Source organism: Camponotus vicinus, unplaced genomic scaffold (genome assembly GCF_025532165.1).
Source record: "Camponotus vicinus isolate PSW18456_S1 unplaced genomic scaffold, iyCamVici1.0 SCAF_6, whole genome shotgun sequence".
NCBI lineage: Eukaryota > Metazoa > Arthropoda > Insecta > Hymenoptera > Formicidae > Camponotus > Camponotus vicinus.
Window position 1 is genome coordinate 11,835,823 of NW_028141978.1, and position 26,423 is coordinate 11,862,245.

The 26,423-nt window shown below is 32.9% G+C and overlaps 7 protein-coding genes across 15 annotated transcripts in view; 2 read left to right on the forward strand and 5 right to left on the reverse strand.

Moving 5' to 3' along the window:
* Nucleotides 1-11,138, forward strand: part of LOC145973527 (cytospin-A) — a 51,118-nt gene extending 39,980 nt beyond the window's left edge. For 3 of the 6 annotated variants that reach the window (XM_083102991.1, XM_083102994.1, XM_083102993.1), the window contains 10 exons: nt 1,084-1,411; nt 4,240-4,608; nt 4,698-4,910; nt 4,987-5,442; nt 5,626-6,061; nt 6,428-8,386; nt 8,829-9,023; nt 9,234-9,407; nt 9,545-9,927; nt 9,993-11,138. In XM_083102991.1, the coding sequence (XP_082959117.1) occupies nt 1,084-1,411; nt 4,240-4,608; nt 4,698-4,910; nt 4,987-5,442; nt 5,626-6,061; nt 6,428-8,386; nt 8,829-9,023; nt 9,234-9,407; nt 9,545-9,927; nt 9,993-10,082 (4,603 nt within the window). In that variant the 3' untranslated portion in view covers nt 10,083-11,138. Of the gene's footprint in view, nt 1-1,083; nt 1,412-3,549; nt 3,707-3,794; nt 4,069-4,239; nt 4,609-4,697; nt 4,911-4,986; nt 5,443-5,625; nt 6,062-6,427; nt 8,387-8,828; nt 9,024-9,233; nt 9,408-9,544; nt 9,928-9,992 lie in introns of those variants that run through there. The other 3 variants (XM_083102995.1, XM_083102996.1, XM_083102997.1) reach the window with 3 other exon arrangements.
* Nucleotides 10,405-13,328, reverse strand: Hdac3 (histone deacetylase 3). The gene is made up of 2 exons (XM_083103001.1): nt 13,014-13,328; nt 10,405-12,958 (listed from the first exon to the last, which is right to left on the reverse strand). Exon 2 carries the CDS (start codon nt 12,919-12,921, stop codon nt 11,620-11,622), a length of 1,302 nt encoding a protein of 433 aa, XP_082959127.1. The 5' UTR covers nt 12,922-12,958; nt 13,014-13,328; the 3' UTR covers nt 10,405-11,619.
* Nucleotides 13,329-13,871: 543 nt separating this feature from the next.
* On the reverse strand, nt 13,872-16,916 carry LOC145973532 (dihydrolipoyl dehydrogenase, mitochondrial). Its single transcript, XM_083103002.1, has 7 exons — nt 16,735-16,916; nt 15,945-16,230; nt 15,501-15,867; nt 15,091-15,435; nt 14,849-14,940; nt 14,440-14,765; nt 13,872-14,215 (listed from the first exon to the last, which is right to left on the reverse strand). The coding sequence occupies exons 1-7, from the start codon at nt 16,765-16,767 to the stop codon at nt 14,150-14,152; spliced, it is 1,515 nt and encodes a 504-aa protein (XP_082959128.1). The 5' UTR covers nt 16,768-16,916; the 3' UTR covers nt 13,872-14,149.
* Nucleotides 16,917-17,023: 107 nt separating this feature from the next.
* Nucleotides 17,024-26,423, forward strand: part of LOC145973534 (uncharacterized) — a 55,073-nt gene continuing 45,673 nt past the window's right edge. The window contains exons 1-2 of one of the 3 annotated variants that reach the window (XM_083103007.1): nt 17,024-17,171; nt 17,519-17,654. The gene's annotated coding sequence lies outside the window, so the exon portion shown is untranslated. Of the gene's footprint in view, nt 17,172-17,516; nt 17,655-26,423 lie in introns of those variants that run through there. The other 2 variants (XM_083103005.1, XM_083103006.1) reach the window with 2 other exon arrangements.
* Nucleotides 17,029-18,918, reverse strand: LOC145973535 (uncharacterized). The gene is made up of 2 exons (XM_083103008.1): nt 18,704-18,918; nt 17,029-18,463 (listed from the first exon to the last, which is right to left on the reverse strand). The coding sequence occupies exon 2, from the start codon at nt 18,458-18,460 to the stop codon at nt 17,690-17,692; it is 771 nt and encodes a 256-aa protein (XP_082959134.1). The 5' UTR covers nt 18,461-18,463; nt 18,704-18,918; the 3' UTR covers nt 17,029-17,689.
* On the reverse strand, nt 19,679-21,328 carry LOC145973343 (uncharacterized). Its single transcript, XM_083102620.1, has 2 exons — nt 21,093-21,328; nt 19,679-20,760 (listed from the first exon to the last, which is right to left on the reverse strand). Exon 2 carries the CDS (start codon nt 20,749-20,751, stop codon nt 20,038-20,040), a length of 714 nt encoding a protein of 237 aa, XP_082958746.1. The 5' UTR covers nt 20,752-20,760; nt 21,093-21,328; the 3' UTR covers nt 19,679-20,037.
* LOC145972881 (uncharacterized) lies at nt 21,761-25,339 on the reverse strand. 2 transcript variants are annotated; one of them, XM_083101905.1, is made up of 2 exons: nt 25,261-25,339; nt 21,761-24,358 (listed from the first exon to the last, which is right to left on the reverse strand). In XM_083101905.1, the coding sequence occupies exon 2, from the start codon at nt 24,347-24,349 to the stop codon at nt 22,397-22,399; it is 1,953 nt and encodes a 650-aa protein (XP_082958031.1). In that variant the 5' UTR covers nt 24,350-24,358; nt 25,261-25,339; the 3' UTR covers nt 21,761-22,396. The 2 variants fall into 2 exon arrangements, with proteins under 2 accessions (XP_082958031.1, XP_082958032.1); XM_083101906.1 differs by lacking the exon at nt 25,261-25,339 and having other exon boundaries at nt 21,761-24,105; nt 24,203-24,285.

Here is a 26,423-nt window from a genome sequence, read left to right on the forward strand (position 1 = left end):
ATCGAGATTGATTAATTGACTCTATCTAAATCGACAATAGTGAATTATGTGTTATCGAACGCATTGAAAGTGTATCGAATCTTAAACGAGTTTAGAGATCGAGAAACTTTTGTTTTTTTTTTTTTTTCGAATATCACGACTTTTATAGAAATTACTCATAAAGATATTCTCGATTTTATTCGATTTTATTGAGTTTTATCTTGATAAATTTTGCAATTCTGAGTGCATTGAAGATGCATTGAGATTTAAGTGTGTTTTAAGGTCGAGAAGCTCTCGTTACGCGATTTCGCAATTGCCCTCGTCAAATAAACTAATCGCGTGGATACGGATTAATTCTTATTTGGATCAACGATAAAAGCCTTCTAAACAAGGCTATGCTTGAGTAACTCGCATCTTGGATTTGAAGAAAAATCGCAATCTCGCTACAAATTTTCTTCTTAATTAATATAATAATAAAAGTGAAATATATTTACATATAATATAATTATAAAAGTGAAAAATATATTTACATAATCTCAACATCGGAAAGCTATTCATTAAAAAAAAGACACTTTGAAAATATAGTATTATTAAAAGGATATTATTAACTGACACACACATACACACAATCGGAGCCTCTATCAGGATTCCTCATTATCAGGATTCCTCGAGGATGAATCTCTCGTCGCACCCTGACATTCCGCGTCCTTCCGCGAGAATCTAATCAGAAGACACGGTTTATCGAACGTCCGCGTTAATTTGTATCCGTGACTTAACAACAATTACGTCCATTCATCGTAAGCGACAGGATGACAGGATGACGGGGATCTTGCCGACGCGCTCATTTTCCTCCTCATCCGAGTCCTTGACGAGCATTCTCTAACGGGAACAGCGGACGATGTCATCGTCCGTTGACGGCGAGGGTCGTTCCAGCTCGCAGGCTGCCTAGTCGCTTCTCCTCGTCGACGAGATTCGGATAGAATAAGAATCATCCCGCTTACGTTTCCCTCGGACTTCCTCTCTCACTTACGTGAAAAACCATCATTTGTGACACGCGGTGATCAGTCGAGTGACCATGATGAAGTTCAAATCGCTGTTTCGCAGAGGACAGCCCAGCCAGCAGTCGGCGCAGCAGCAGCAGCAGCAATCAGCGCCGCTGCGCCAGGCGTCGAGCGCCTCCTCGCTGGAGGCGAAGAGCGACGTCCCGTCGACCGGGAACAACTGGGCCGGCTCCCTGGGCGGCAAGGAGCCGGCCAGATCCAAAGCGACGACGACATCCAAGGGCCCCGGCAAGGCCTCCAGGATGCAGGAACTGGAGCGCGAGATCGAGGCCCTACGCAAGGATCGCGCGCGCCTCGAGGCGAACCTGCACGACGCGCTGTCCGATGCTCAGAATCTGCGCGAGTTGCGCGCCGAGCTCTCCTCTCTCAAGGTAAGCCTTTCGTCAGATCTAAATTCGAGAAATAATTTTCGAAAAAATATTAATAATAATTATATTAAATAAATTAATATTAAATTAATTATATTAAATAAATTAATATTAAATTAATTATATTAAATAAATTAATATTAAATTAATTATATTAAATAAATTATATTAAATATATTAATAATAATTATATTATATAAATATGTTAATAATAATTATATTAAATAAATATATTAATAATAATTATATTAAATAAATATATTAAATAAATATTAATAATAATTATATTAAAAAGAGAGAAATATTTTTATGAAAGAACGTGATTCTCTCGATGAAAGATTCGGATAATATATGTGACATTTGCAAATTAATGCATCATAATCATCCTCAGGAATTTTTGTGTCGATGGCGCAATCCCGGTCCCGGTTATCGATATGTGATGACTATTCTTGATTTCTTTGAGAGGTTCTATTACATTCGCGCTTGTATGATCTTTTGTATCACGATCGTATCTCTCTCGATATCAAATCAAGATGTATATAATTTCTTCATATTTCTTCTTAATCATTTTTGATATCTCTTTCGTCAAAATTAAAATTGATTATATCACTTCTCGAACGAGCGAATACAATGCAATGGAAAAATGTTTAAATGTTTTTTTTTTATGAACTTTTATTTTTCCAAAGTTCTTTGTTTAAATGAGTCACTTATAACTTAAATTCGTTCTGATAAAAGAATTCAAAGAATTTCTTGTAGTATTACTAGAAGCGAAAAGTCGAGCGATATAAATAAAGGCATACGTTATCCATACAATTCGGTGTTTATGACGAATAATATTTTGTCTGTGTCCTTCTCCTCATTTCGCGCGTTGGAGCCAACCGTAGCTATTTCGGATACGTTTATCTAGATGCTTGTAGATATTGAAATCCTTTATTGTAATTTTACACACTTGATATAATATATAATATCGTGCGAAAGTTTAAAATTTTACTATTGAATTTTTTGACTCTTTCATTTATAATAATAGATTAAACATTGATCGATCTTTTATTAACGATTTGATTTAAAATCATCTTAATGTAATTATAAAATTAAAAGTTTATGATTTGTAAATAATTGCAATTATTCGAGTGGAATTATATTTTGTACCTTTACTCTCGGCTGTACGATAATATATCAACTAAAAGATATATTGACGATTGGAATGCAAAGTGTTTTAGCGAATGCACTCGATGAATAAATTACATCGCGACGCGATGTTATTCTGATTCATCTACAGTTGACGCCTCGCATTAATTCTTTCCTTCCCCTTCTAAATATGCATCGTGCACACGTGCATACCTACGCTGTCCCCTCTTCTCCTATTCGCGTTTTTGCGACCGTAGAAGGAAGACAACATAAGGTACAATCGAGAGAAGGAGCGGCTATAAAAATATCTTCTTTGCATCTAAATTGCAGTTAAATAGATCGATCCTATAAAACATATGTTGTTTCTCACAATCAGTTAAACACGAGTCTAGCGTTATATTGTAAAATATATACATTGTATTAAAAAAAATTCAATATTTCCTTAATAAAAATTTCAATATTTTTTTACAATTTTTCAATATTTAGTCACTTCGATTAACTGTGTAAATTTTTCATGATTTTTTAAAAAGAAAAAATTTATTTGTCCGAAGCTTAATTTTTATAAAAGCTCGCCTTTATTCTTCGCGCAAAAATTTTTCGAAAATTTTGTTATAGAAATATGAAAATCGTCTTATTATTATTTCAAGTTCCTTTTATCTTTACATGCTTCCACAATCGTTACATTCTCGCAATTGCCGTTCCGAATGAATTCCAGCTCCACGAAATTATTCCGCAGGAATGCACCCTCTCGTTGCCCTTCCTTCCCCTTCCTATTATCATGATCGTTACTCGAGGATTATAAAATCCTTTCCGTTATAATTTCTCTCGCGTTCAAACGTCGCACAGGAAAAACGGAATATTTACAATAATCGCATTTCCGTCGTCGCGAATAAATGGAGGGATAATTTTCGCGTTTCTGTACAACGTCAAAAATTATACCAGTTTTTTTCTTCTTCAAAACTGTAACCGATACAACCGTTAGAGTATCAGAGAAAGAGAGAGAAAAAAAGAGGTAATTTTTCGCTTGGACGAAAACGGAGCCAGAGGGCGTAGGACGCGGCGGGGATGTTTACGAGTTTACGTTTTACGTAGAAAACAGTAGGAAGAGGAAGAGAGCCGGGGAAACCGAGCGGATTCGACATGAAGAAGCGTTGCTTCTCGTCGCCCACGGTAAATGCCGCTCGTTCTAAAATACGCAGTAAATATCACGGCGTTTTTGTTATTCGTGACCGGGAGCTCCGATTTGCCGGCGCGATCGTTGGCATAAATTCTAACCTCGAATCTGGTGCCGAACCCCCTCTCGCCCCTTCAGCCCCCTCGCCGGGACTGCGACGGTTATGAGACATCATATCGAAGCGTCCCTCGCTCGAGCTCTTGTTTCCCAAACAAGACGAATGTTATGATTGTGACGTTGCCGTGTCTTCACGATGTTTTTTTTAGGATATTTTTTCGTATCGCGATTTTATGTATACAAGATTCTCTAGTCTAAAGTTACATGATTATATTGTGACCTTTTTGTGTAGAGCATGACTGTAAATATAACTTAAATATTTATAATAAATTTGTACTTGTAATGAGATAAAATGATGCTAATATTTTTTATTAAGACATTTTGCTTTATATATTATATCCATATTTTCCTAAATTATTATTTAGTGTTTATGAGATAGTAATATTCATATATTTATTGCTTTCATGAATAGGAGCAGCATAGCCTGGAGTTGGAACATCTTACTGAAGAAAACGAAGCTCTTCGTGCTCGTCTTAGGGACGTGGCACATTCTCCGCTGTCAGATTCAGAGAAACAACAACTGTTGTTAGATGCTTCGAGACTTCACAATTCTGCACCAGCCTCTATCGCCATTCCTCAAGATGATGGTTCTGGAAACAATACCAGTATACCTCAGGAGGGTGCTCAGTGTACTACTCCAGACTGGGACAAGCATTCCTCCAGCTCAATGTCAGAGGTTTCGGTTGCATGTTTGCAGGATAGAATCTTACAAATGGAAGAAACACATTATTCGACAAATGAAGAATTACAGGCGACTATTCAAGAATTAAGCGACTTACAGGTTTGCTTTTATTTATTAATACTGAAAAGAGTATTCTTGAAATTGGAATATAATAATCTCTAACAAATTAATGATTAATGATTATACAGACGCAACTAACAGAGCTACAAGCGGATAATGAAAGACTAACTGAAGAGAAAACAGTTCTTTTGGAGTCATTGTGTCGTCAGACGGAGAAATTAGAAGACTCTCGATCCAAAGTCGACACTTTACAAGAGCTGCTTTTAAGGGATGAACAGCCACAGGAAGCATCTAAAGGTTACAATACGGAAAGGGAGCAGAAACTGGTAGATCTTTTAAAAGTGAGTGTATCTAAATTTGTATACAATCAGCAGAAAGCTGATTTTGTTACTAATTATTTACATGTTGGTTACACAGAGTGCACAAGAGGAACGAGAAGCTTTGCTTCAAAAGCAGGAAGAGTTAACTAGCGAATTGAAAAATCTAAGAACGACTGCTGACGCTAGTGCAGCTGAGACGGAACGTTTGACAAAATGCCTCGAATTATTGGAGGCATCGGTAGACGCTGCGAATATTGAACGGAAACAGTTAGATATAGAGTTGACGGAAGCTAGGCAAGAGGGTGCAAATCGCAGTATAGAAATCAGCAGATTGGCAACTCTATTGGAAAACGCGCGAGCAAAGATTGAGGAACTGGAACAATCGAGGCAGCTGGAAAACAAGAGTGAAGCGGACGAATTGCTCGACGCGGCTAGACGAGAAAAGGATACATTAGAAACGCAAGCGGCGGCACTTCAGGAACAGTTGGCACGTTCGCATTGCGATCACGATCGACTAAGGGATCAATATTCGCAACTTCAGGAAGAGTATAAAGTACGTTTATTCTATATGTATGTAGTAGTAACATAGTCATAAATTTGAAGTTTTTCGATTAAATTTTTATTAGAAAAATATCTATTTTTTTCTTTATATAAGCAATAACTAAATATAAAAAAAGACATTTAGATTCATATTAGAAACGAATAAAGAAAGAATTATTTCTAAATAAACTTTCAGGTAGCACGAAACAATGCGAAATCTGCTATAGATGACTTAGAATATAGATTGAATCAGTTGAAAGATGAGCGACTGTCCGTAAGCACGGAACTGCAGCTTGTTCGAGATTCGTTGGCGGAATTGCAAACGCAGTGCCAACGGCATCTGGAGGACAAACGGGAGCTGAAGGCAACATTGAGCGAGGCACAGCGAAAGGAACGTGAAACGCAAACGCGATTATACGAATTGGAGCGTGCGTTGGCTGACGAGCGCAAGCTAAGGCAGGATGAGAGCGCAGAATGGCAGCAATTCCAGACCGATTTGCTAATGACAGTGCGAGTTGCCAATGATTTCAAGACTGAGGCCCAGAGTGAGCTCGAGCGCGTAGTTATGGAGAACAAGGCGCAAAGGGATAAACTCAGATCACTGGAAGCACAGCTCGATAAGCTTAACAAAGGTAAATAAAACGGTGATTTATATTTTGGAGCAGAAATTTATGCGATAATACAATTATGAAGATTTAAATAATTGTTTCAAATTGTTGTACATCGTTAACACAATAGCAAATATGTGATATTTTGCATACAACATATAAATATTCCAACACATAATTTTTTTTTGGGGGAGAAAAGAGAAAAACAATATTAAAATTTTATAGAATAAATATAAAAAAGAATATTTCATAATGAAAGGAAACAAATTCGTTAATGAACTTTAATTCTTCCCTTTTTTCATTTAATATACTTTACATAGCTATTGAGAAATACTTCTAATTATTAATTTCGTAATTGTTCCTGTTTTCTTAATCCGGACTGCGTACTAGATAGCACTGCAGTGACTTGCTGCAAAACACTTGATATCGCAAACGGAAGTAAACGGAAAACAGCGAGCGTTATATTAAAACGCGGTCGAACGATACTAAAGAATCGTTGCGATTCGAAAAAACATTCGTTACGAAACAGCTTATCCAGTAAAATGATAACAAGCGGCCAGGACTTACATAAACTAAAGCCCGAGGACGTTAATACCATCGCATCTCCGTGTCAAAACGGATTCGATTTGTCGCCGGATAGTAGCCTAGCTATCGAGAACACTACACCATCGGCCAAAAAGGCTATCAAATTGGAGGATAAACTCATTTCCGGCGAGGAGATTGAAATCTGTCCCACCTTTCGCATCGACAATCGGCGCACCGAATGCGTTCCAGATGAAACGGATGTGCATTTAGTAAATGAGAATTCAAGACAAGCAAAAATCTCAGGAGACGAATCTTCAAAGTTCTATTTAAATTTGAATAACTTTGAGTCGAACAAGTCTCATAGTTCGATAAATTCCGATAAATCACCGATAATCGCGGAGGATTATCCAAAACTGTATATTACTGTCACGAACCTATCAGATAAAGAGACTGTGACTAAAAATTCCTTATTGAAAAATATCCGCAGTATTCAAAACGCCGATAGAGATGCGTATGGCATCAACATCTCGAATAGTAGATTCTTCGTACCAAAGGATTACGTATTTTCTGGTATAGAATGCGTGATGAACGACTTAAAGTTCGAAGTTGATCCGGAAATGGGGAAACTGTTGCAGAGAAGTTACAGTAATCCGCAGATCAGCACGAACTCGCCTGCTTTAATCGACATTGAAACGGGTCCGTCGTTTTTAGATAATACAATGGTATCATCAGAAACTTCGATTGCATTGAATAATTCGGCAGGACAACGCAATGAAGATTCAAATTTCAAATATTTAAGGACGCTTTCAGATACATCGCTCGTAAATCTAAGATTGAAAGAAAGCAATAGAACTGAACAAAGGCAGAAGCTATTTTTAAACAAGCGCGAATCAAAACTAAGTCACGAGGTAATTGATTCTCTCTTAGGTGAAACAACTTCAAAATCAGAAACATCTGCAGCATTACAAATTAGAAATATCGAATCATTAAATAAACTTGATAATCATGTTAATTTGCACGAGAGCGAAGAAAAATCATGCGAAATGAAATATGGAAATTGTAAATTTTTCCCGTCAAAAGTTTCCCATTCGAGAGACGAAACCGTAAAGCAAGAAACATGCTATAATCAATTATGGACAGCAAAACATGTGATCATCGATGACGAAAAAATTACAACGAAATCTGCACCCGATATACTTGAAAAATCCGAAATATCGAATTCGTCTGATAAAAATATTGCAGTCGATATAAATTCGTTGAAATTCGAAAAAATCAAGAGTCCCTATGATACGTCAAATGCTCCTTTAATGAGATCAAAATCATATCCATTGATATCCTCGACGAAAGTTCCGTCTGCGTCAAGATGTCTCTCATCGATCTCGATTATTCCATCATGCCAGACGCTAAGAATTTACTCTGAAAATGAAAAAAAAATTTCGGAGTCGTTCAAGTGTTCTTCCATTGACCAAAAAGAACAAATTGAATTTTCGTCATGTAATAAAAAGATACAAAAATCAGAAAACTCGAATTTGAGAGAAACGAATCGCATACGATTGAATCGTATAAAATTCTTGCAAAGTAGTTTACAAGCTTCTGTAAGCGAGAATGATTCTCAAATCGAGAATGTGGCTCCTTCCGAAAGTAAGCTTTGTATAATAAATGAAACATCACAAAGTATCGACTTGGAATCGGATCGAAATAAGGATCAACCGCTGCCGATGGGACGAACATCATCCTTGAGAGAAAAGTTTGAGACGATCATGGAAGACGTTGAATTGAGGACGACGTCGGGAAGGCGTTCACAAATAAGCAAATCTTGCGACCGTAAGTCGCTCTGTTAATGTGGGAATCACGACTACGCTTGTATCGCAGAAGTTCGATTCCATTGTCCGTCCTGGCTCCTCGATCTAGACAAAGAACACAAGAAATTCGCGTACCTTCGTATCGTTAGCATTGTATCGCCCACGTTGTCTCCATTGACTGTTACTTGGCTTTCTTTGTGTTTCTCAAATTCTCTATTACAATTTACTCGCTTATTTATGTTTCTATCATCGATCTCTTTGTCCTTATTTATTTAATCCGTACGAGTGTGCAAACTATCATAAATTAAAAAAGCCTTTAAAATTCAAGTATTTTAATTATCAATCATTTACGCTTTATTTTATGTATAAATTTTATTTATGGCTTATCGCTTCCATTATTGTTCAGTTAATCGCTCGCGACAATTTGCGATAAAAGTGTAACAAGCAAATTGGAAATTTTCTAGCTAACCAGAAGGTAGTAATACAACAGCCGCCTCCAAGACCAGCCAGTACACCAACGGAAACTCAACAATCTGTATTGACGAGTGTGCATCAGGAGATTGCTCGTAGGAAGGCCAATATCTCGCGTCAGGACTCCAGACTTTCTGTGAAATGTCTAATCGAGAGTATTGAAAATGCCACGAAACAGGCTAAAGCTGGTGAGTACAATACAATTTTAGGATATGTACAATTGTAATCGTCAATACATATTGTTTACAATGTTATCTTTAAATTACAAAAAATATATGAAAAATATATAAATTATTAATATATATATATTTTTTTATTAATATTTTAAAAATAAAAACCGAAAATGTGATGCAATGTGATTTGAAGATAAAAAAAACGGAATTGTTTTACATATATAGGACCTGGAAGTCGTAGCAGTTCTACATCATCTCTTAATTCGATCGGAACTACCGACATTATCTCTTTGAAGGCTCCCCTCAAGGACCAACAGCAGATTAATAATTTAATTTGCACGGCAAATTCGACAAATAACAATAAGACGCAATCTACAATCGCAAAGAAACCAATATCAGGTAATTTTCAATTTAAGATTTTATATAAGTGTAAAATTTGTGCGGTATAAAAATACAAAAGCGTAAAAATCGTTATACATTTTAGGAAAAGAAATTCTTTTTCATATCTAATCGATATTTCAATTTTTAATACGCAGAAACAAAGTCAACACCTGTAGTTTTGAGTCCGGGCGAGTTATTGGACTCGGCCGCCTTAAACGCCAAGGCAATCGATTTTGTGCGTCGAAACAGCGTCACTGATCTATCGGAGCGCAAAGATCCTCTGTGCGGTTTAATTAAAAACGGCGGGTCCAAGCGTAATGCCTTGCTCAAGTGGTGTCAAAACAAGACGATAGGCTATCGAAACATCGATATAACTAATTTCAGTAGTTCCTGGAACGATGGTTTAGCATTTTGCGCACTCATGCATTCCTATTTGCCGCGCAAGGTACCGTATGACACGTTGACGCCGATCGAAAAGCGACGAAACTTCTCGATCGCCTTCTCTGCTGCCGAGAGTGTCGGCATACCTACTACTTTGGTAAGTCGATCGACAAGCTATTCTTGAATTCACAGAATGGTTAACAAAAATTATTTTTTTTACAGAATATTGGTGAGATGTGTCAACTCGAGCGACCTGATTGGCAACAGGTCATGACGTACGTGACCAGCATTTACAAGCATTTCGAAACGTAACTGATCACTCTTTCGTTATGTTGCCTATCAGATACGTTCTAATTGTACCTATCGAAAGTTCTTAAAATCGATGAGCGAGAAAGAACAACAGCATCTAGTCAAACAAATGTTATAGGACAAAACAGAAAGGAAAGAAATATGAAACAAAGATTTGTCCAGAGATTGTCAAGGATCGCTGAATCAGCACTGCCTAATTATATCCCCTTGTTGTACGCTGTATATAGTTTCGTAAAATCGTAAAACGTACGAGCCGCAAGAGTATATGCGAAAGAATTCGATGAAAAACTAAACACCAAATGGAATTGCTGTTACTATGAGACTGAAAAAACTTTATATATACATATATATATGCATATATACGCACGCGCTTTGTAAGAATGAGACAGAATTTTTTTAAAAAGAAGAAAAGATAATAATAACCATAAGCTTCGTGAATAGTCTTTTGCAAGCTGTACGCAATATTCTTCGAGGCCCAGTGTTACGCAATGCTACCCATTTGCAAAGAACATACCACGCATTGTCTCTACATAGTAATTTTTTGCACCGTTTTTCTGCAAAGAGTGGATCGAATTGCAAGTAATATTTGCGTTCCTCGTACTGTGAATATTTTTATATGTGTATTATTTTTTGAAAGAAATTTTTTGTAGAGTTTACAAAATACGACGAATGTACAGAACACAAAGCGCCTTAATTTAAGAAATCTAATTTATTGTAATTAGTCGCGTATATTTAGTATGCTCTTACCGAGCGAAGAAATCCGTTTATCCTCCCCTCGCCCCCATCCATACTCCCATAGCAGAATCGTTTTGCGTTTCTACTTTGCAGGCAGATAGGGAAAAGGAGAAGGAACAATTATATTATGTACGAAGGTTAAATTCTCTGTGATATAGCGAGATAGCCCCAAGACAGAGATACAGACGTTATCGTTATTGCTATTACTATTATTACACTATTATCGCTATTAATATCGTCCTCGTCATCGTTGTTGTACTATTGTAGACAATACGGATATCACTGTCTGATGTAGAACAATAAACTTGCCTAATGGATATTTGAGACCAGATATTCTAATTAGAATATGTCACGCAACTTCTTTAGTTAAGAATTAGGTTCCTTCTTTTAATAGCAATATTGAATAATCATACTTTGTTATCTATGATATATACGTATATTTTATGCAATTGTTTATTGAAAGTTTATGCAACATTTGACTAAAATATGCATATTTTTTATTACAAAATGAATTTTTATGTACAATTCTTTTATACATTTGCGTTATATCTAACAATATATTGCAATGTAATATTTGTTGTCGTCTAATGATAAGAAGTCTCGAAAAAGTTTAGATTTTATATTAAATAATAGTTTATCATACTTATTATCTTAAAATCAATCATAAAAAAGATTACTTTCCAATATTTTTCACGGCAATTTGTCGATTAACTAATATAAAATTCTAATCACGCTTAATCCGTGTATCATACAAAAGATCAGATATTTTCGAGCAACTTCTTTACAGTCTCTTTCACTGTTTTTATCACGAATCATTCACATCTAACTTGTCCTGATCTTTGTCACCAGCATAATATTCGTTCGCAGGCTCTACAATCTTGTCCGTGTCCTGCGTATTTTGTCGCGAGTCCGGATCTGGTTCTGGTTGTCTCTCCTCTTCGGGCGGCAACGCGTCGCACGGAACGTCCTGCATTTGCACACTCGGCGAATGCTGAATCATTTTGAGATTGTCGTAGACGTGTCGCGTGATCGCTTCCAAGTACTGCTTACTGTTGGCGTTATCCTGTCTGGTCACGACTTCGGGATGTAGACTGAAGTCTGGTGCGAAGTATTCCAAGTATTCGGTATACGGCAACTCATTGCTGATTTGCTCGTCGACGAGTAAGGATGTCTCGTAAGTCCAGCATCGAGCGACGTTTCGCAATGTGTAACCACCACCGCCGACAGTCAACAACGGTACATTCAAGTCCCTCACGAATTTCACGCACTCGCCGTGACCCTTTGTACTGAGACTGAAGCAGCCAAGTCGATCGTTCGCGAGGGAATCGGCACCGCATTGAAGCACTATCGCCGTCGGCTGAAAGAACTCCATCACGTGAGATATAACGGGCTTGAAGACCTGAATGTACGATCCATCGTCAATTCCTTCTTTGAGCGGTACATTTACCGAATAATATCGGCCGCTTTCGGCGCCGATCTCGTACATGTCACCGGTACCGGGAAAGAAGTAATTGCCGTATTTATGAAACGATACGGTCATGACGCGATCAGTTAGATAGAAGGCCTCCTGCACGCCGTCTCCGTGATGTACATCGATGTCGATGTACAGCACTCGGGCACGATACTTAAGCAATTCTAATATAGCGATCACGATGTCGTTGATGTAGCAAAAGCCGGACGCCTCGAATTTCTTGGCGTGATGCAAGCCACCGCTCCAGTTAACAGCGATGTCGCAGCAATTGTTATTCAGCTTGGTAGCGCCGTCCAACGATGCGCCGGTGTACATGGAGCAGAAGTCGAAGAGGCCGTCGAACACAGGGCAGTCGTCGCCCACGTTGAAGTGGCTCAGGTACTTTGTGTAGCCTTGCAGATTCTGTGGAGTAACGCGTTGTAGAAATTCCACGTAATCCTCCGAGTGGAAGCGACACATATCGTGGGTGCTGGCACGATACGGCCGGTAAATTTGCATCTTCCTATGGAGGCCATAGTTGAGCACCAGACTATGGATCACAGACAGCCGATGGGGTTTCATAGGATGACCCGGCCCATAATGGAAGTTACCCACCTCAGGGTTGTAAAAGTACGCGACTTTCTTGTTGTAGCTCATGTTAAGGTAAGCGACATGAAGAAACCATAAATATCACCTAGAAATTAGATACACTGAAGAAAATATTCATCGAAGAAAAACCAAGTACATACCTCATATTCCTATCCCAGAATAAAATTGCGTATACTCTAATCCTGTGCTCCTGAAGCATCAAGAGAGGTTAACAATTCAGATTTAACGTTGACTTTAATTCGTTTTAGCTCCTTCGATGAGTGGCAGAATTTCAGATTTAATTTTTACGTAGATTTGCGAACGCAATTTGGATAACAATTCGTTCTTTTGGTAAGGTTTGTTAAAAATAGAAAATTGTCCCGCAATGACAAGCTAGGGCAACGTTAGACGCGACGTCACTTACCGTTATCACATATATACAGTAGCGCACAACTTTCTGTCGACATCTTTGATGTTGGTGTTGGCCAAAACGCATGCGCGAAATAAGTAAAGTTGAATAAAGTTAATCTAATCGCATTTATTAAAGAATATATTTTTTTAATAAAACCTTTTTTTTATTTAAAACAACATGAAAGAAACATACAAAAATAAATAAAAAAATTTAGAAAATGTAATTAAGTCATTATAAATTACTTTTTACTTTATAGTCAAAATGAATGCATTCGTGATCAAAGTTAAATGAAATTTAGAAACCATAAATAAGCATAAGGAATTGACTTAAATTTTTTAGCTTGTGAAACAAAGCTCAAAATAATCTTTCTCAAGAAAATAATATTCTTTTTTAAAATATACAAGAATTTTTTTTTAAACTAGTTTATTTAAAAATTTTATTTATTTGGTTTCATGTATGCCATATAATTTTTTAATTTTTGACTTTAAAATGAATAATTTGAAAAATTTGGTTAAATTAGAATATTTTGCATCTTTTATTTATTCAATATGTATTTAATAAATACAGTAATCACCTGGTAGAGATAATTAATCATTACCTCTGCATATAATGATTTAAAACTTTTATTTACAATCTTTTATGCGATTAAGCGACAATGCGCTACAGTTTGCCCATGACGTTGATACGTAGACTAAATTGAGACTACGATGAGATGTCAAAGGGGCTGTACATTTCCATGATGCATTCAGCATGGATCTTATCATATTTGTCCATGCACTTTACTATACCAGTTTCAAACAGATATGTTAAGCGTTAAGTGCTAAATGCACAGTGAAAATGTGGACTATCAAGTGTCAATGAATCATTTATCCTCCATATAATAACTTAAAAATTGATAGGTTTGCCAAAGTAAGCTGCCAGATGAGCCTCTCTGAGTGCCTCGGCGCATGTCTACAAAATAGATTCATATTAGCAAGCATAGTAAGTAAAACAAAAATAATAATTTAATTCAGAGTTTTTAGATCTTTTCTCAATAATTTCATTAAATTTGAAGAGTCAATTCCAACAAATTTTTTTTCTTAAATTGAAAATATTTAATATACCTGTATAAAAAGAATCGAAGGAGTTTCATATACACAAAGCAAAATTCTTGTAAATTGATGTTAAATACTTACCGGATGTGCGTGGCACACACGGGCAACGTCTTCCGCGCTAGCCCCGTACTCCATCGCGAGAACTGCCTCGTTGATAAGCTCGCCTGCGCTTGGTCCAATCATATGTACGCCCAGGATCTTATCCGTATTGCTATCCGCGAGTACTTTAGCAAAACCGTCCGTATCTAGATTCGTTTTCGCTCGTGAATTCGCCATGAATGGGAACTTGCCAACTTTGTAGTCGATGCCCTCTTTTTTCAGATCTTCCTCCGTCTTGCCAACCCAACCGACTTCTGGATGCGTGTATATTACGCTCGGCACGCAGTTGTAGTCAATGTGAACCGCGCCTGCATTGTGTCATAATAATTTATATTTTATTTATATTATATTCAAATATGAAAAAAAAGAATGTTTTTAAAATATGATTTACCTCCGGCAATACCCTCCACTGTAATTATGCCCTCATCCTCGGCCTTATGAGCTAGCATTGGTCCATGAATGCAATCTCCGATAGCAAAGATACTGTGAATTAAATTACAATAGTAAAATAACAAAATCAAAATCATTCAGTCATAAATATCAGAGGAAATGAAAATCAAATGGCGCTTTATCATTCAACTTAATGTTGTATTATATGTATGTATGTTATATTCAACTTAATATTGTATTTACCTAGGTACTACCGTTTGGAACCGGTTGTTCACGGGTATTCTTCCTTTTTCGTCCCTCTCAATACCCATATCTTCCAGACCTAGATTTTGCGTATACGGTCTTCTGCCGACGCACACCAATAATACGTCACACGCTAAGTCCTCCTTTTTATTGGAATCTTTCGCATCCTCAACTGAAACTATAATCTCGTTGCCACTTTTGTTAGCGGCTGTAACTTTGGTTCCCAGTTTGAATTTCAGACCCTGCTTGGTTAGGACCTTCTGCATCGTTTTACTGACTTCTCCGTCAATACCCATACCGCCGATTGTCGGCATGAATTCAACGGCCGTAACGTCGGAACCCAGTCTACAAAAGTTACAATTAGCAAGAATGTAACAATTATTTTTCTCAAGTATATTTCTAAAACAAACCTTTGCCAGACCGAGCCCAATTCCAATCCAATGACTCCAGCTCCTATAACAATAAGTCTTTTGGGAACTTCACTGAGCGACAATGCACCCGTCGAGGATACTATCTGCTTTTCGTCAATTTCGATACCAGGAAATGGCGAAACTTCGCTACCGGTTGCTATCAGAATATTCTTAGTATTGATCGTTGATTCCACTGATCCATCAGATTTTAAGGCAGTGACTTGGTTCTTGCCAGTAATTTTTCCATGGCCACTGACCCATTCGATTTTATTTTTCTTAAATAGACCTGCTATACCACCGGTCAAGGCCTTGACCACATTTAATTTCTGTTCCATAAGTTTACTAAGATTAAGTTGAACATTTGACACTGTAAAACCATCAATATTTAACAATACTATTACAATCCGATTACTGATGGAAGATCTATTTAGTTTAATCACATACCAACAACTCCACGGTTTGCCAAATCTCCACTGTGTGCCATATGATAATAATATGAATTGTTTAAAAGTGATTTAGATGGAATACAACCAACATTGAGACATGTGCCTCCTAGAGTAGGATCTTTCTCTACGCATACTGTCTTCATGCCTAGTTGTGCAGCTTTAATTGATGCTACGTATCCACCAGGACCAGACCCAATCACTACTATATCTGCATCTATCGTACTTGCATACCTGTGTTGCTGGGCAGTTGTCATACCCGGGAGAACACGTTTTATACATGTTGGCTATTGAGAAACAAAAATAAAATATAGCAAATATTCGCCAAATGTATAGATGATTGTATTCAAATGCAAAGAAATCTAATGTCAATTTATAGAAAAAGAAAGAGAAATAAAAGTGTATAAGCATACATTATGACATAAATAATGACATTTAAATTATTCTATCATTCTGCTGTCATATTTTTTAGTTATATTTGTATTATGTTTTCTTTCAATTTTTCTCTCTATTTTATAGCCTGAATACACACAAATAATGTTACTAAAAAGATAAATTCAATTGAAATTCAATATAAAGAAAGCAATGACATAATCAACCTGTGAAAATAACTTTACGTCGCGATATTAACTTAATAAATTCTTATCAAACATCTCTCGAATAAATTAAAAGAAAAATATGCATGATGAATTGTCTTGCAGAACGTTACGAAAGAGATGTCTAAATGAAAAATATCACTTGTAAGATCATGTGAATGAAATGATCATCGGATATCTTCTTACTCGACTTACCCTGATCAAGTTCCATAAACTGGCTTGCATCATTCTCTTTCAAAATATACTTTGGATCCCGATATTAGAAGGGAGATAGAAAGGGAAAGGTTCCACTGAAATCGTAAAACTGGCAGTGAAACGTAAAGCTGGTAAAGGTATACCGGTTATCGCTGATTATCACGCTAGGTTATCGCTTTGCTTCGAGGAGACCTCGATAAGTCAGTGTCAGTAACATGTTCACCGATGATGGCACATGATGGCGCTAGAGTTTTTAGTAGGCAGTGACATTTTAGAATAGGATGGTGAAAATAAGTCTCAGAGACGCTTTATTAAGTGCTTTCAAGAAAAAAATACAATTTCATTATTTAAAGTATTAGAAATAGAAATAATATGTATAAAGTAGAAGTATATTATAGAAATGATTGAAAATTAGAGCATACCAAATATTTTGTGAAGTAAGTTGGAAAAGATTCAAATATACATGATGTAAATATAATATGCGTGTATATATTATACATATACGTATATATATATGTATATACATGTAGTACATAATATAGTATTTATATATATATATAAATATATATATATATTTGTACACATATATATATATTTATATAGTACTTATACAATACTCGAATATATACATATGTATATATATATATATATGTGTATATATTAATGAAATATGTATATATATATATATATATATATGTGTATATATTAATGAAATATATATAAAATTGATTTTGCATCTGAACGAAATGTCAATTGTCCATAAACAATGTTTTGAAATTTACAGATTCAATGGACGCTCTCTTCTTCAAGTATCACTTCTTGTCAGCATATCCATAAATCCATAGGCTTGTCAGTCATTTCCAGAAAAATGATGAATGTTAATATTTACATGCAGAACATTTTTGAGCAGAAAATTCCAAGTGAGTCTTTGATTTATTGTACACCTCTAGTACTATTAGTAATAACTTAGAAGCTTCTTCTTCGTTTTGTGTATCTCTCTATCCTTCTTCCTCAGCATTAAGATATAACAATAACAAGAAGGATTTATTCTTGGTATTGGAGCTCTGAAACAGTCATTATGCGAAAGTAACTGCGAAATTATATTGCTGTATGTCATTTCATAATTTACTAGCCATCTTGCAGATGCTCTCTTCTCAATATTCCATTTCAGTGGATATTTTATTTTATTCTTTTCAGCAAATTGATAAGCTATATTCAACAATTCTTCCATCGCACAAAGTGCACAACTACAAAATGGTATTTTCTGTTCTATCCACAATTCTAAATATTTTAATAATAACATTTCCTGCTTAAATGTGAAAATTCGAGTAGGATCTAATGATCTATCATATTCGTATTTTTCATCTCTAGTGTCATAAAACTGTGCTATTTCATTGTATAGAGTAGGTATGTCAACTCCATGCTTTTCTCCAGAATCCGCTATAAGTGCTTCACCTTTCAAAACAGTTTCTACTGCTTTTTCAAATCTAATTTTATCCTCTATATGCCTTTCCAAACTTTTCATGATGCTGATTTTTTTATGAAGAATTGAATATTCAAGTCTATACATTTTTGCGATTTGATATATATCTTTCTGTTCCTTTAAAATCAAATCTGCTGCTGCATTGAGTTTATGTTTTATAAGGAGATATCTTCTTATGCTCTCCATGGTATCTATACTTTGAAATTCCTTTTCTTCTTTGAGTAAATCTGTAGATTTATCCATGATCTAGAAAGAAAAACACAAATAGAATATATATTAAGGATAAAATTGCAAGATTGTAAAGTGTAAATCTTTTGTCCTTCATATATACTGAAGGATATATATATATCTCTTGTAACAAAGTTCATAAATATACTAAATAATAATCAACATTGCACAGAAATTTTATAGTTTATTTAAATTATTGTACAAAAAAATTTTTTTAAAGATTTAAAGAAAAGTATATAAGTGTAAAATTATACTTACGAAATAGATTCGGAAATGAATATTCCTGAATCAGATAACCGAAGAGTGTGATGACTGAGGCAAAATTGAACAAGATTATCACATGGTCCTAAACTATAGCTTATACAGGCAGGATGCGGAAACACCATGCGGAAACGCCATGCGGCAACAGACGCAGTAACCAATCAAGCGATTTTCCATAAGAGAAATTGATTGGTTAGGCCGGGTCTACAATAGGTAATTTAAGTTTTAATCCTTAAGAGATTGATCAATCACAGTCAAGTATGAAGAGAATACTCGGCTGTGATTGGTCAATTTCTTAAGGCTTAGGGCTTAAATTATCTATTGTAGATCGTGACTTATCGGTCTTTTCTTACAGCACGATAAAAGTTTCCATATCTTGTCCTTATGACAGCTAGTAAAGCTCCCGCCAAGTTTAAAAAATTATGTATCCAAAATATAACATGTTCCCTAGTGTGTGTATGTGTGTGTGTGTGTGTGTGTGTGTGTGTGTATATATATATTTTTTTTTTAATACAACAAAGAAAAATATTTAACTTATATTTTTATATATTTAATAATTATATACAATTTTATATTTAATAATAATTTTTTATTTCAATTTTTCATTTAATTCTTTTTGAGTCATTAATTTATTTAATAATATTCTTCGTTAACCTGTTTTGAATTGTTTACCAAATAATAACGGCAACTCGTTTACCGAATTATCTTAATAAAATATACAATTTACAAAAATTGCATATAATGGCACGTACATAATTTTATGAATGTATCAACAGTTAATACGAAACAAGCAAATACCCTTCGATTATTGCATGAAAGTATGCAATGGTATATAATCAATAATAAAAATTGAAAATATCTTATTCTTACATATACAGAAACATGAAGTAATTTAAAAAACCATTTACTATTTTGTGATTTGGAAATTTATTTTTTTATCTATCTTTTTTTTTTATTGTACATGTGTAATTATTTACTTATTATAATTTTATCTTTTCTCGCAGTGTTTAAATATTATCTGAAAATGTTAAAATGCAACAGAGTTTAGCATAATGATTTATATTTATAAAAAAGAAAAGCATAAACAACAAAATATAAATCCTAAATATATTTATCCAAAAAAAGTCGTTAGATTTTACAATCTTTTATTCTATAATCATTCGCAGAATTCGTGACTGTTTTAGGATTTATTAATCTACTTTATTTCAGTTCGTATAAGTTTATGAGTTAATTGATTCAGTCATTCTGTAGTCATTTTTAAAAAAATATAATAGATCTTCCTTCTTGAGATATATCATGTATTCACATTAACGTTAAACATTCCTAATGAATTAATATTTCGGATATAAAACATTGAAATTACTTGGCATCTCGAAAACATATTTTTCATTAAACAACGAGGACTCTTCTTCACGTTTACACTCTTTATATATGCCATTATGCGGAAACATTCTTGACAATTCCTTACTATGTGCCATTTCAAAATCAATCAACCATTCTTCATCCGCTTGCTTATATGTATCCCACGCTTTGGGATATGATTTATTATTTTCTTGGGCGAATTGATAAGCTAGACGTAATAGATATTCCATTGCACAAATTTGGCAAATGCAAGACGAGAGAGACTTTTTTTTCCACCAACGTAATCTTAACAATAATGATATCTCGTCATTAAATGTGAAAACTTCTGTATTGAGATTTATAGGTTTGTCATATTCGTAAGGTCCTGTCCCGGATCTTTTGTATTGATCAATTTCTTCATTTAGTCTTGGGAGATCAAGTTTGTAGTACTCTTCACAATTGATAATAGTTCGTGTTTTGTTTAGAATCATATGTACTGCGTTTTCATATGCGGATTTCTCTTTGAAATAAGCTACCATTTTATTTGTGATGTTGATTTTTCGTTGAAGAATTGTATGTTTAATTCCGCTAAGCATTGCCGCGGCATATATACTTTTAGTAGAATTGAGAACAAGATGCATTGCTGCATCGAGCTTCTTTCTTGATTCAATATGTCTTTTAATTCTTTTTCTAATTGCAATCATTGTGATAATCTGCGAAAGAAAGAAATTATGAAAGCATATTATAGTAGATAAAGAATATATAGTGGGCAATATATATATGTTAGATATAGATATGTTTGTTTTATTCTTTGTTCATGCATTTATAAACGTTCAAAGATACTTAAAATAAACGATTAAAGATTTTTAAAACAAAATTTTGTAAATATACTGAATAATATTTAATATTATATACATAATTTCAGTATGTTTGAACCTTTTATTTAAAATACTTTAAAGATAATTAGAAGATAATTATTACAGAAAAATATTTATTAGATATTAAATAGTATTTATAGATTCTAAATTCGAATTTTTATAATTACCTATTAAACAGTACAGAGCACGTACTTAGATTGTAAACAAATCGCATATAGAAGAATTATCAACATGGTATGTTTTCCTAGGTGGTACGTGTTTTTCCTGCACGTTTAAAGAAAACATATTTTGTATCTTCATTGGCTACTGAATTCATACTGAATTTTAGTATATTCGAATATTTTTCTTATAAAGATTATAAAAATTTTTTTGATATAACAATATCAAAATAAAAATCTTATAGTTAATACTACCTACATGTTTATTTCAAATATAACCGAAGGAAATATTTCATTTGAACAAGCGATAGAGATATATATATTATTAATATAAATATATATTAATTAAATTTAATAGACATATATATTTCAATTAATATAGAGAAATTTTATTAAATTTACTTTAATTATATTAAACATTTTATAGATTTATTGAAATCAAGGTTAATAGATTTACATTTTTAAACTTACATACACATTTAATAAAATTGAATTTTTTCTTACATCTGATTAAAAATATTAATCTTTATCGTAAAAATTTATCTAAATGTCACAAGAATCGCAATTAAAAAACTATGATTCAATAATATCATATAATATGGAAATATCATATAATATGGAAATATCATATAATATGGAAATATCATATAATATGGAAATATAAATCATTTATTTACTTATGTTATACAATTTAAGTATTATTCAATATTTTATAACGTTGATAATTATATGCAATTTCAAAGAATAGAAAGAATCTTTTTAGTTATACAGAAACGGATTAAGAGTTATAAAGTATAAGAAATGTTTATCTGTGCTCTTAGATTCGAAATGCCATTTTTTAAATTAATTTGGAAAAAGCTTATTGTATTGCATATAATTTGTTGTATTGTTTTTTATTTATTAATGTTTAAAATAATTAAAAAAATGCCACAAACCATTTTTACATAGATATTTATAAATGGAATATATATAATGAATATTTTCTTATTTTGTTATTATGTATATATCGTATGTATATATTTGTTCAGAAAGTATATCGTTTATAGTCTGTAAAATTCTACAATATTGTAATATTTAGGATTATTTCATTTTCAACGCACACATTTTATTGAATTTTTGCTATGTTTGAATGATTCAACAACATTGCAAGCTCGCGATAAAATCTTCTTTTTGCGAAATATTGAAATTATTTGCTATCTTGATCATTTGTTAAACAGTTCAAACAGCATTATGAACATTAATACACATAAAATTAGCAGATATCAGTTTTTTAAAAATTATTTTTGACTATCATTTCAAAAGTCTTCAACAATTTACTCTTCTTTTGATGATTGCAAGTTTGCGATAGATTGAATTTTTTTTTTCGAAATGTCATTAATTGATTTCTCGATATTTATTTGTGGAATCAAGTAATTGAGATTTTGCTTTGAAGGCAAGCTATTCTGAAATTGATTAGTTGCAAAACTGGCAAATGCTGTCTGTTCTTTAAACATTACTTCTGACTTCTGTTCCATAGGAGCATTTAAGTTTTTTAATTCGCTGGTATTCTGATTATAAGCTTGCGATGAATCGAAATTGTCTTTTTGCAAAATATTACCACTTGCTATTTTGTCACGATCTGTTAAAGTGTTCTGATATTTATTTGTGCAACCAAGTAATTGAAATTGATTTGAAGGCAAGTCATTTTGAAATTGATTACTTGCAAAACTGGCAGATGCTGTCTGTTTTTCAAATATTACTTCTGACTTCTGTTCCATAGGAGCATTTAAGTTTCTTAATTCGCTGGTGTTCTGATTATAAGTTTGCGATGAATCGGAATTTTTTTTGTGCAAAATATTACCACTTGCTATTTTGTCACGATCTGTTAAAGTGTCCTGATATTTATTTGTGCAACCAAGTAATTGAAATTGATTTGAAGGCAAGTCCTTCTGAAATTGATTACTTGCAAAACTGGCAGATGCTGTCTGTTTTTCAAATATTACTTTTGACTTCTGTTCCATAGGAGCATTTAAGTTTCTTAATTCGCTGGTGTTCTGATTATAAGTTTGCGATGAATCGGAATTTTTTTTGTGCAAAATATTACCACTTGCTATTTTGTCACGATCTGTTAAAGTGTCCTGATATTTATTTGTGCAATCAAGTAATTGAAATTGATTTGTAGGCAACCAATTCTGAAATTGATTATTTACAAAACTGGCAGATGCTGTCTGTTTTTCAAACATTACTTCTGACTTTTGTTCCATAGGAGCATTTAAGTTTCTTAATTCGCTGGTGTTCTGATTATAAGCTTGCGATGAATCGGAATTTTCTTTTTGCAAAATACTACCACTTGCTATTTTGTCACGATCTGTTAAAGTGTCCTGATTATTTTGTGAAATGGTAGATGTTGCTGTCTGAGATGTTTGCGTGATCGCTTCATCAAGATTGAGTTGACTAAATTTCTTAGGAAAACCATGTTTTCTCTTACGCGAGGATGAATTCGTTATTACGTGGGTATTACTTGGTATATTTTTGAATATATTTTTCTCATCCGATAATACTAATGACGAAGGTTGTTTATTCGTACATGTTTTGTGTAATTGTTTATTCTTACATGTTTCGTCTAATTGTTTATTCTTACATGTTTCGTATAATTCTTGTACGGTGTCGTATTGATATAATTGTGAAAGTCTACTGCTATGCGTCATTTCGAAATTTACCAGCCAATGCTGATCCGCCTGCTGATACATATCCCACGCTGGAAGATATTTTTTATTTTTCTCTCGAGCAGACTGGTAAGCTAGACTTACTAGTCGTACCATCGCACAAATGAGGCAAGTACACAATGATTGATTTTTGTATTTCCAATTACGCAAATCATCCAATAACGATAGCTCCTCCTTAAATGTAAAAATTCTCTCTTTGTTTAAGGGTTTGTCATATTCGTACGGTCCTTTGATTTTATTATTTCTTAGTAATATGTTGTATTGAGCAATTTCTTTTTTAATATCTTCGGGGTTAAGTTTGTAATATGTTGCTGCTTCTGAAAGAGTTTTGTAATTATACATAACACTTCTTATTGCATTGTCGTATAAAAGAGTTTCCTCAAAATAGTTGTTTAATCTTCTCAAGATGTCGACCTTTTGTTTAAGAAGTTTTTGTGGAAGTCCGTAATCCGTTGCGGTGTTTTCTAAATTTCTTTTTTCATTCACAACACGTGCCGCTGCTATATCAAGCTTCTTCTTTAATTCAAGATAATACATAATATGTTCTCTGATTTTAGACATTATAATGACCTACGGAAAGAAAATAGAAATATGTATTGATTGAAGTACAGATATGAGCGAGATTGAAAGTGTATTATATCGTATACTAAAAGATTACAATATTATAAAATGAAAATATGATAAGATTTATTCTCTTATATGTTATAATATTCAATTTTTTTGTTTATGATTGTTCAATTATTAAGAAAATTTTGTGAATCAAAATTTTTTATATAGATATATATTTTTTTAAATAAAATAATATTTAATTATTTTAAAATAATCTTTTAGATCTACATAAAGTTAATAAAATTTTGATTTATTTATATATTTGTATAAAAGATTTTAAAAAGATTAATAATAGGAAAAATATATATATAATATTAGTCAAAAGTTAAAATTGATATTTAAAAACAATATATTTCTTATTGTTAGATTCATATCACGCATTTTAAGTAGATAAATATAAATTATATATAATTTTCGCATATGTAATGTGGTTTTTAATGTTATGACTGATGAAAACATTTGTAATTACTATTTCTTCCAATCGAAAGAGTATCTAAATATAAATATTAAAAAATGAATAATCAGAAAAAAATTTTCAGATAGAAATCGTTCGTATATCGAATTTAGTTGGAATGTATCAATACGGTACTGGTGCCTAGTAACTTTTGGTTACTAAATGATCATCCTCGGAGCGACTGCTTAGACAGACTAGTGCTCTGACAGACAATTGCTAGTAACTTGAATGGAATGCACGTGCAACGTGCAAGTGCATAGAGAAATCGAGTATTAAAAACATGTGGAGCAGATATTCAGAAGAAATGATAAATTAATTAGTGAAATTTTTACACTTTTGGAAATATTTTCATGATTCATACACATTTTAAAAATCAAAGAAAAATATAATTAACATAAAAGATACTTACAAAATAGATTTATCAAGACAAATTTCGGGATAACGATTTCTCGGCGACACGTACTTAGTCGTAAACAGACAGCAACTGAAACAATGTCACCAAGCGGTCAAGCTTAAGGCTCCCACTAGTGTTAGAAAAATATATCTTACATTCCTTAAAATTAGTTTCTAGATGACACATATTTTCCCTATATACAATTCGAAAAGATTATAATCTTCTTTTCATTTGTACAAGTTTATATAAAACTTAGACCAATAATTTATTTAATAATTATGAATTAATCTTCTTTTTAAACAATTTATTAAGCTCACAGCAATCTATTTAATGAATTTAATATAATTTAATATAAAATATTGCTTTATAAAAAATCCACAGATTTTATTTATTCAATAATATTGAATAAAATAAATAATAAAAAAATATAGTATTATGTTAATGTATAAAATGTACATAAAATATATATTATTCACAGAATATATATATTCATACATGTATATATAATTCAAACATGTAATTTTTAGGAAAATTGATGAAATTATATTTAAGTAATTATATTTAAAAAGAATTATTTGCATTTTTGCCATTATGTTGTGCCATTAAATGATTAAAAAGTTTTAAAAGATTGTATATATACATATATGTATACAATTTTCAAGATTAATATGTATAATATACAACATGAGAGAATAATACGAATAATAATTATACAATTTTGTTTTTTTTAAACAATTTTATAATATTTTTATTACGTTACATATTTTACAATCATATACAATCATAATAGTTCGAGAAACATAGTCAATAAAAGATTTTCAAATATGTATAAATATATTAACAAATATATAAATTCCTATTTTTACGTTTTCTATTTACAATTTTTAAAATAATAATTAAATATCATATGAAATTCGTCTCTATATCACTATAATTACAAATTAATTTATACTTCTATTCGTTCTACCCTATACAGGATACATATCTTATACTCTTATTTCATATGAATTATAAATGATTATATTTACTATCAATATTAATATTGCATTTTAGAAATTTTTTATAACGTTAACTAGAAATGATTGCATGTGCTTTCAAGGAAAAGAGTGTTTTTTTGTTTATATTAACAAACGGAATGGTTGCAAAAATGTTAATTTATATTATATTTTAAGATTTAA